This window comes from Leptonotus elevatus, chromosome 2 (assembly GCF_054856555.1).
Source record: "Leptonotus elevatus isolate MCC_2025b chromosome 2, RoL_Lele_1.0, whole genome shotgun sequence".
In the NCBI taxonomy this organism is placed as follows: Eukaryota; Metazoa; Chordata; class Actinopteri; order Syngnathiformes; family Syngnathidae; genus Leptonotus; species Leptonotus elevatus.
The window spans coordinates 9346149-9357390 of NC_141240.1; the positions used below are offsets into that span (position 1 = coordinate 9346149).

At 40.8% G+C, this 11242-nt stretch overlaps 1 protein-coding gene across 1 annotated transcript; it reads left to right on the forward strand.

The window, feature by feature from the left end:
- The first annotated feature begins 708 nt into the window (after window positions 1-708).
- Window positions 709-9094, forward strand: LOC147178340 (kelch-like protein 41b). The gene is made up of 6 exons (XM_086069073.1): window positions 709-2113; window positions 4172-4329; window positions 6625-6732; window positions 8249-8434; window positions 8511-8657; window positions 8736-9094. Exons 1-6 carry the CDS (start codon window positions 1004-1006, stop codon window positions 8845-8847), a joined length of 1821 nt encoding a protein of 606 aa, XP_085925199.1. The 5' UTR covers window positions 709-1003; the 3' UTR covers window positions 8848-9094.
- The last annotated feature ends 2148 nt before the right edge of the window (window positions 9095-11242 follow it).

The window sequence follows — 11242 nt, forward strand, 5'->3', positions numbered from 1 at the left end:
CTGTTAGCGCTCACAGCTGCTGCACCCCAGTTGCCCTGCTCCATTTTTGGAAAGCTTTGTAATCATCTGTCTCGCCCAAATAATGGTTAGCTGCATTGTGAAGTTCAAAAAGGTCATATCAAAGCTTTTTCTACATCATGAATGCTCCACTAATTACATGCCCAGATGAGTACAAAGAGCCCTGACTTTTTAACAAATACCGCGCCTCTCAGCTTGTGTCTTCGGTGTGGGGTGTTCGCCCTGAACACCGCCACTGTTTCTTGAGGGGGGGAGGGGGGAGTGGCGCCATGCACGAGCTTAACACAGTCGTGGCAGTCGTGAGTAAAAAAGCGATCAAGTCCACAAAGCTCCTTTAAGGAAAATGTTACCCAGGTTTGCAAAACTAAAAAGAAGCATGAGGTGTTGCTGTCCACACGAAATATGTACATTAATTAGATCAATAAATGAATGACGATAATTTGGACCATACTGGGTGTATCCTATCATTGTCAGCTACGGTCAAGTATCCATAAACTGATACCCTGACTTTTCTGGTTACTACTTAAGTGAGCTATTGTCACTGTCAAAATATCATACGGTGACTGAACCTTTTATTTCCATCCCTGTTTTGTATGTGACATCGTTAGCTATAGATATATCCTGAGCAATGCTCGCGCCAAGCTATTCTAGGGCTCTGACACTATTGTCTTCACTCTAATCTGGTCTTGCGACACTTGAAGAGCTGAATCATGATGGCACCCAGTTGCTTCTTTCCATCTGGGACAGCAGCTGCTGGCCAACGCAAGGCTGGTGCTGTGCAGTGATTTGGCGCAGGCGGATTCCAGGGGAGGTGAGGTAGGCAGGGGCAGCTATATTTAGGCGGGTGGCTGGATTCAATTGCAGGGGCTTCACACTGCAACCGTTTTCTCGCTACTGCCTTTTCCAGCCAGGACTCACTGCCTGAAGGACCTGTGCTCGACGTCGCCTCCCTTCCTCGACAGATCCACTCTGCTCATCCGCCATCATGGACCCCAATGCCATCAAGGAGGAGCTGCGCCTGTTTCAGAGCACTCTGCTCCAGGATGGTCTGAAAGAGCTGCTGAATGAAAACAAGTTTGTCGATTGCACCTTGAAGGTTGGCGACCGCAGCCTCCCCTGCCATCGACTGATCATGGCCGCCTGCAGCCCTTACTTCAGGGAGATCTTCTTCACAGAAGATGGGAAGGAGGTGGAGAACACCAAAGAGGTGGTCCTGGAGGATGTCAATGCCTCGGTCCTGGACATGATCATTCAGTACCTCTACTCTGCTGAGATTGACCTGACAGATGACAACGTTCAGGATATCATCGCTGTTGCAAACAAATTCCAGATCCCCTCAGTTTTCACGGTTTGTGTCAATTACCTACAGAAGAAGATCTCTGTTGGCAACTGCATGGCCATCTTCAGGATGGGCCTTGTGCTCAGCTGTCCCCGGCTTGCCGTCACTGCTCGCAACTTTATCGCCGACCACTTTGAGCAGCTGCATAAAGACGAGGAGTTCCTCAGACTGGCAGCCCACGAGCTGTTTGCCATCATTGGTGGAGATTCGCTGAATGTGGAGAAGGAGGAGTTGGTGTTTGAATCAGTCATGGCTTGGGTTCGCCATGACAAGGATAAGCGTGTCAAGGTCCTCAAAGACGCTTTCAACTGCATCCGCTTCCGCCTGCTGCCTGAGAAGTTCTTCAAAGAGAAAGTGGAGACTGACGACATCATCAAGGCGGATCCAGAACTCCAGAAGACAATTCAGGTTATCAGAGATGCCTTCAAGGGGAAACTTCCAGAGAAACCCAAGAAAAAGGAAGGGGCTGCTAAGGAAGGAAACGAGGAGGAGGAGGAGGATAGCCCTTTCCCTGGCTTTCTGAACGACAATCGAAGGCACGGTATGTACGCACGGGACTTCATCCTGATGGTGAACGACTCGGCGGCGGTGGCGTACGACGTGAACGAGAACGAGTGCTTCCTGGCGGCCATGTCAGAGCAGGTGCCACGAAACCACGTTAGCCTGACGACACAGAAGAACCAGCTTTACATCATCGGGGGGCTGTTTGTGGATGAGGAGAACAAGGATGTCCCTCTTCAATGTTATTTCTACTTGGTAGGCGGCTTCTTGAGTCAACATGCTTTATGTTTACAGTTTCAGTTTGCATATTGCTTTAGCAGATGAGATATGTGTGTGAATTTAGCCACTGAAATGTAGCTTAATTGTTTGAATGCAGGGAGACAACTCATGTGAAACTCGTTTTGAGTCAGGGGCCCCTTTTCACCTAAATTTGAGCTCAAATGGCCCACACCAGATTGTCCGTGGCCTAAAAAGCTAGACATAACAACAAATAAAAATATTTTCAGATTTTTTTTAAATGCAAATAATTAGCAGAATTAGCGGGGAGAAAGGTACAATCTGAAAATATTTCTTTTTTCTATTATTATTAACTCATTCACTGCCACTGATGACTATGGACGTCAAAAATTCATGTGAACTATTTCTATTTAACTTTTTTTTAAATTTAATTTAATTTTTTATGAAAACCATAAAATAATTTGTATTGTACATTTATAACAGATATAAAATTTGTGATTAATCGTGAGTCAACTATTGAAGTCATGCGATTAGTTACGATTACAAATTGTAATCATCTGACACCCCTCATTAAAAAAAAAATAATTAGGGGTGTCGGGCGATTTTTAAAAAAAAATTGTAATTAATAACATGACTTCACTAGTTAACTAACAATTAATGACAAATTGTATATCTGTACTGAATGTACAATAAAAAAAATCTAGGTTTTCATACTCTTGTTAGCAAAAGTGGAAAAAAATGTTAAACTAATAGAAATAGTTCAAATGAATTTTTGACATCTACAGCCGTCAATTGCAATGAATGAGTTAATATCTTGTTGCCGTGTAATCTGAAATTTCTTAAAGCCCCCATGTGCAGTTTTTAGCGCCACCTAGTGGTGAACTAATAATTAATTAAATTTAAAAAAACACTATTGATTTCAATAATATACAACAAAAAAAAGTTCCATCACATCAACATACATTTCACCGCCATCTTCCTGCTACGGATGCCCAAAGGACAACTTTGCGAACGAAGTTAGCCCTGGCGGTGCTTGCATCAAGTGTCGGACTTGGACCCAATAGGTAGACCGCCGGTTACCTGCTACTGCCTGCAGGTGGCTATCACTGAGTCCCGTGATTTGGGCTCCTGTCGTTTGTCACCTTCAGCTTTGCTCTTGCAAGCTTTTACTAGCTTCTCCTACTAGCCGCTCTTGTTAGCCACTCCAGCCTATGGCTCCGACTAACTCCCACTAGCCGCTCTTGTTAGCTGCTCTGGCTAAATAAACTCGCTCGGTCTTTCGGCGTCGCTCACCAGGTTTCACACCGGCTGCCAAGTTGCCATCACTCGCCGAGATGCTCGTTTGCTCATGCAAAATAAGAATTGGTGGTAAGCTTGCAAAGTGTGGTCTCTCTGAGCCACCGTAGTGTGAGTACTTCCGCGTGCTTCTAAATGCATTCATTCTGGCTGCATTCCATGTTAAAGCGACATCTAGTAGTCTCTTTTTACACAGTGTGGCTTTAACAGAAATTAGTGAAAATTTTTGCATCAAATCTTGAGCAACAAAATTACAGAGTGGTCGTCAGCGCGTCCTCCATTGGACAAAATGTGCAAAAAGTTACTTTGAGTGAAAAACTGCAGTTTTTGTTCTGTCCTCATGGGCCAGATTGTTTCACTTGATGTGCCAGTTCTGGCCCGTGGGCCATATGTTTGACACATCTGTTGTAAGTAACGCAATTTTGTGACATAAAAAAAAAATTCTCGATAGGCTGACGGAAATGTTAGTTTTTTTACTGCGGCATGTACATTCAGACCGGGTTCTAAAATATATCAGTGTGGAACTGCTCTGACATCATCACTTCATTGCCCTCTGGGACATATTTGCAAGGTGTCTGGTATGACTATTATTGGCTGCATTCACACACATTTTCTAAGACAAATGTAGAAAATATGTCTAGTGTGACTTTATGCTATGCACCAAGTTAAGCCAAAGGTAGAAGCTTTCTTTCCATGCCTTCATGCCTACACAGCACGTTTTAGAAAGTATGTTGTATGTTTCTGCTAATTTCACCCAGATACTTGTTCCTTTCCTTCTAGTTGGATCCACTTACCTCTGACTGGGTTGCCCTGCCGCCCATGCCCTCTCCGAGATGCCTCTTCAGCATCAGCGAAAGCGACAACTTGCTGTTTGCTGTGGCTGGAAAAGACCTGCAAACGAATGAGTCACTGGATACTGTCATGTGCTACGACATTGAGTAAGTATTTGTTTCCTCCCCTTCTATCTCTCTAACCATAGTCATTTTAACCCGTCGGTGTTATTTGTCCATTTTCTGGCTTTTTTATGTTTTTCTGTGTTTCAACAAAGAAAAAGCATTTGAAAAAAATACACTAGGGACCTGACATTTCATCAGGATTGTTAAAAAATGTAGAAGTTCAAAATGGCGCCATGCTGCAATTTATAATTATTGCAAACAGGAGGGAGAGATTCACTCGAAATTCTTGTAATAATGCCCGATTTTGGCTCATTGACTCCCGTTATAAATCACAGTTTTTGATATGCTGTAAACCTGATGTGTTATAATGCATTTTCCGTGATTACTGATGCAATCGCTTCTTTGACGAGTCATAAACATGAAAATAGAGGAATTTGTGTGTTGAGAGTGTTAACACCCAAAATCCAATAGGTGGCGCCATAGGCTAATACATGAATTTACTTGTGCAAAGCCCGCTAAAAACGGTTGGCATTACAAAAAAGTTTGCTGTTCAGTCTATTTGGGCATGCATATTTGCAGGTGTGCCCAAGAAAATACAAAGGTACTGCCCACAAATGCAAAAAAAAATTCACTTGTTTATTGTTATTGTTTGAATTTCAACTCTTACTGGTTGGGTGTTGGAACTTCTTTACTCTTATTGGTTCTGGGCATTTTTGAGGTCGTTCTCGCGATGATCACTACTTTGCATTTCTTTCACCACAACTGGTAGCAATGGCTAGAAAGATGGTATTAGAGGACGTGATTCGGCTCGTTTTAAAAAGTACTAATTCCGAAGAAGAATTTTATTCGGATGCTAGTTCGGAGAGCTCGGAAGAGGTTGAAGAGTCTACTCTTGGACTTTGAATGCCAGAGAAGGAAGAGGATGATGACGATGAATACGGAGGCTCTAATTTGGCCTGAAATTTTGAAACGGGAAGCAGGTGGAGCATGCAGAGCAGCGTGCTGGACCCCCGTCTAAGCGCAAACAATGTGGCCTTTGCACAAAGCCACTTCGGGCTTCAAACGTTTTGCGCAAAATGTGGAACTTACATTTGCAAAGAACACATCAAGACCCATTGCATGAAATGTTAAATGAAAAAAAAAGAAGTAGTTCTGATGTTTAGTTAGTAGTAGTTCTTCGTTTCAGTAACTGGTGTTTCATGTTCATGAATTCTGCATATTTGTTCTAAAGTGTTACTCTTAAATTCTATCATCAAAATCAGTTATTGTGACTTTGACCTTCTTATTCTAAAGAAAAAAATATCTTGTTACGACTTATTGACTTATTCAATGATCTAATTATGTCATACGAAATATTTTACTTTGATTTATATCCATCCATAATATATATATACAGCATAGTTAGTTTTGCTGTTAGCATAATACTGCTATTATTGTCCATTGGGGCATAAAAATAAAAATAAACTATATATGTATAGATAGGTCTGATGCCACTGTACATTTTGAGCGGTTGAAATTTAAAAAATTTTCCGTAAATGACTAAGTTATCACACTTCAAAAGAAAAGCCTGATTTGGGACAAAATTACAAGAACTTTGTGCTTTTCAGAAAACTGCCATTGTGTAAAAACTGGGCATGCATAAAAAATTATATTGTTATGACTTATGGACTTGTTTGAGCCTCTAACTATGTCATATGAAATTTTCAAATTAGACTTTTATTTTATATATATATATATATATATATATATAGAGAGAGAGAGAGAGCATAGTTAGTCTTGCTTTTAGCATAATAATGCTATTATTGCCAATAGGGGGCATACTTTTTTTTTTTAAATAAAACTATATATGTATAGATAAGTCTGATGCTACTGAACATTTTGAGCGGTTAAAGTGAAAAAAATATTCATAAATGACTAAATTATCACACTTCAAAGGAAAAGCCAGATTTGGGCAAAAATACAAGAATTTTGTGTTATTCAGAAAACTGCCATTGTGTGAAAACTGGGCATGCATAAAAAACTATATTGTTATGACTTATGGACTTATTCAAGCCTCTAAATATGTCATATGAAATATTCAAATTAGACTTTTATTTTACATATATATATATACATACAGCATAGTTAATTTTTCTGTTAGCATAATACTGCTATTATTGTCCATAGAGGGCATTAAAAAAATAAAAAATAATTTAAACTATATATGTATAGATAGGTCTGATGCCAGTGAACATTTTGAGCGGTAGAATAGATTGAGGCCATTCATTGAACTCACATTCCCTCATAAAAGAGCACAGCAGGACCTTATTGTTTTAAAACTCTATATTGCTCTTTCAGGAAAATGAGGTGGAGTGAGACAAAGAAGCTTCCTCTCAAGATCCACGGACACGCTGTTGTATCCCACAAGGGGCTGGTCTACTGCATTGGAGGCAAGACAGATGACAAGTGAGTCTAGAGAGTGAGACATAGCCAACAAGAAAGCGAAAAAGAGACATCCACTGTCACGAGATACAACTATTTGTTCTATATCCTTCTGACTACTCATACATCAATATAAGATAGTACAGTATTGCTTGCACTCATGGAATGGGAATATAAATAAACAATTTCTTTCTGTAGGAATAAATTAAGTTGGTGTAGCAGATAAACAGAACATCATAAGATTTTTTTTTTCCCACCAGAAGACTTCAAGCATCAGCATTAAACACTGTCCCCGTATTTGCGTATTCAAGCGTCAGTTGAGCACAGCGAGTGATAAGCAGGTGTCAGCTCCACTGGAAAAAAAATAAAAATAAATTTAAAAAAAATATATATATATATACACTGTATGTGTGAAGCAACCATCGCAACGTGTCAGTGTTAAGTTTTGCTTGATAAGGGTGCTTCATGCATCCACAATGAATTGCTCCACGCAAAGAGAAAGTCAGCAGCTGAAAAGCTGCATATAGTCCGTTTGGGAGAAATTGTTTTCTATCATAAAGAAAGACGGCATAATTCGCATTATGAAGTCAGTATCGAAATCATCTATACATACTATGCTCCTGATTGGGCCTTGTCTTTTTTCTCCTTTCTTCCTCATGTTTTCTTTATTTTTGCATCTTAAGAAACTCAGTTAGGGCTGCTCGATTATGAAGAAAATATTAATCGCGACTAATTTGGTAATACTTGAAATCACGATTAGGACAATCATGAGTTTTTTGGTACAACACAAGAACATGTTTAAATGTAAAATGTATTCAAACAAATACATTTCTTTGAAACACTATAATTATGCAAGTTCCTTTTGGACCAAACAAGCTTTTTTAAATTAGTCATTAAAAAAATGCAAATATATCAATTTAAACAACTCAAAATTAGTATTAATAATCTTATTTTTGTTTCCGAAAATAGATGGATGGATGCACGGCCCTAAAGTCGGGGCACGAATTAGCGAACCACCAGGCTTCCCATTCTGTTTCCCTCTGTCATTGTTTTTGTGTTTCTCAGACTGGTTGGGAATATAAAGACAAATTCCTTGTGTGTTTTTACATACTTGGCCAATAAATCTGATTCTGATTCCGATCAATATGAACAATGCTCCATATATGGCGAGCTTCATTTACAGTATACCACCATGAGACAAACTGACAATGAGGGGGGAAAAAAATCATAAAATCAACGTGTTCAAGGCTTTATTCTTTCCCTGCAGACATGTTGGTGCAGCTGGTTGATCAGTGCCCCACTTGACCCTAGTGTAAGTGGACTGTAACTACAAAAATTGTAAATACATTATTGTATCGACTCTTTTATTTGGATCCTCACCAAAATGTATTGGATTATCCTCAGCCAATATGCTCTCCCTACACACAGTTGCATTTAATTCGATGGTGCCGTTTTTGCCCAGTCCTGCAAATTGACAAATGATGAAATAAAAAACAGCACAACAACATCTCTTGCCTTCACATTTGCTTGTTCTCGACAGCAAAGCTCTCAGCAAGATGTTTGTGTACAACCACAAGCAGTCGGAGTGGAGGGAGTTGGCGGCCATGAAGACGCCCAGAGCAATGTTTGGCTCCATCATCCATGATGGCAAGATCGTAGTGGCTGGTGGAGTGAATGAGGGAGGCCTCACCGCCTCCTGTGAAACCTACAACTTTGCAACAAACAAGTACGTGTTATGTCTCATTAACTACGTGTGTCATTTATTTTCTGCTTGACCTTATCCTCTGGTTGACTCTCACCAGATGGGAGCCTTTTGCAGAATTCCCCCAGGAAAGGAGCTCTGTTAACTTAGTGAGTACCGGTGGCGTCCTGTACGCTGTGGGTGGCTTCGCTATGATTGAGATGGAAAACAAGGAGGTGGCTCCCACAGAGGTCACCGACGTCTGGCAGTAAGTCTTCATTTAAGGTAGCGCATCGCCATCGCAAGGTTATACGGAGCTGTGACCGTCCTCTGGCTCCTTCTTTAGATATGAGAACGACAAGAAGCAGTGGAGCGGCATGCTGAAGGAGATGCGTTATGCGGCTGGTGCTTCCTGCGTGTCCATTCGCCTCAATGCAGCCAGGATGCCTAAACTGTAAACGGAAGCTCTTCCTGTTTTCAGCAACCTTCCTGTATCCACTTGCGTCCTCCTCCCCCTGCTGGCTGCCTCTGAGGTGTCTCATTCTCTATGCTCACATTTCTGAGAGCCTCAGACACTGAATTTACTGATGATTTGAACCTGTACCATAAAGTGGCAACCACCTCGTAAAAGACTCATCATCATCTCCACAGTTCCAAGGAAATAAGTATATCAGAATTTTGTAAAATAAAAATGTGTACACTGTTTGGGATTGTGTGATCTCACAGACTTACATACTCAATGACAGAGAGGGGAGAAATACCAAGGTGGGATTTGTACTGCAGTCTAAAGCTTCACTTGTTATGAGTTATAATTCATCACCAACCATGCACGCCTGAATAATGGCAGAGTTGCTGACACCATGTGGACCAGTGAAGTTAAATAGTTAAGTAAAAATAGTTGGGTTTTCGACAGCAACTCTGGTCCTAACCAAGCCTTTTTGCATGAACTGATGCAATCTTCTCGGGTAAGAGGCGAAACGACTTCTGAGACGAGCAGAAAAGTCCACTTGTGATCAATTCAGTACCCTGAGAATAAAATGACCTGTATGAATGAGAACTTTCACAAGCATGGACCAGGGAGGATGTCAACGGAGGGATGTGTGACATCCCAATTGACATTTTATTCTTGGGAAGACGCCACATCATTTTAATAGGTGACATATAGATACATTCTTCTATCATTTGCGATTTCACCAATGTGTTTTCGAATGTTTCATTCTGATTACCAAAAGTTTATGCTTCCACAGGTGTGTGTGGGGGGGGGGGGGGGGGGGGGGTTGCAGCAACTTTGTGACATTAGGTGCAAAACAAATGTACCACCATTAATCTTAAGAAGTAAATGTAAAATAAAATAAACACTTTACTTGTCACTGTAAAGTAATTTGTGCACTTCATTCAAATGTATTTGTACGCCATTGCCGTATAATCTCAGAGCAAAATTCCCTGCTCAAGTTCCTTCCAGAGCAGAACTAAACCTGGAAGCGAGAAGTTCTGAGAATTGTTTCTCAGAAAAAAGATGGCCTGTAAAACTGAGTCCATTTTGATCGTTTTGACTAACAGATGGATTTTACTGAAGAATTCTATTCAAGGATCAAATAAAGATACTAGAACAGTCTGATTCTTTCTATTTGACGAGTTTGCAATAATTCCAGTAAATACCGTTTAAGCTTTGAAGAAAAAAAAAGTAGCAGAATTATAAAAATTTGATTAATTGTGATTCATTAGTTGTTATTTTTTCAATAATTTGACAGCACTAATGTATATATGTGTGTGTGTGGGGAGGGGGGGGGGGGGGCACTTTTGTTAGGTTCACTCAACAACCAGAAATGCTTTTATCAAATATTTATAATACAGTGGTACCTTTGAACATAATTCGTTCCTGCGAATTGTTCAACCTCTGAAACATTTTTTCCCATAGGAAATAATGGAAATGCAATTAATCCGTTCCCAAGCTCCAAAAATAAAATTGATAATTGATAATTGATATTAAAGGTGCACGTTGCAATATTGACGCAAATTGGAGTGTTAAAATAACCATATTTTTCACCCACACATGTTTTAAGAATTGTATAATGGACAGGAGGCACTACTATGGCACAATGGATGTTGCCCCTATTTTCCTGTAGAGTGAAATAATGATCGGGACTTCGGGACCGAAACGTAAAGTTTGTAAGTCAGGTGCGTGCACGCTCTCTCTCGCTCGCTCCGCGGAAGCGCTGGCAAGGCTGTGTTTGGGATTGTTTCTACAAGTCCATGGGAAAAGACAAGCATGTGCCACAGCGGTTATAAAAGTGTGTCAAAAATAATAATAAACCAATACTGCAGTGCGACCCTCTGTCTCCCGGTGGCTCCTTTTGTTCGACCATCAGGCCGAAAGTTTGGCGACATGCAACGGGAGTTGTGACTTTAGTAATACCGCGCTGATCTAAAGTGGTTTAGGAGTTGCCTGTCCCAACTGATTTGGGGCAGGAGGCTGCTGTCTTCAATGGACCTAATGTGCATATTTTGCGGAAGGAAGTCAGAGTATCCGGAGAAAACATATTCAAGCAGAGGGAGACAAGGCAAACCCCATCACAGGTGGGCCTGAACCCACAACCTCTTGATTGCCAGGCAGATGGGCTGACCCTGTCATAGGCATCAATTAATTTAGAGTAGTCCACATGTCCACAAGTTGGAGAATGATGAGTGCAGGTTAAGAATGAGATATAAAGGCCCAATGAATGACAATGCAAATCAGTGGCCATCTTGCAGCTGTGGAGCTATTTTCCCAGCCTAGCTGAGTGATTCTATATGTGGGGAACGGAAATCACATGGACCAGCAAAAAGCTGATCAAGAACAAATTGACACCACAA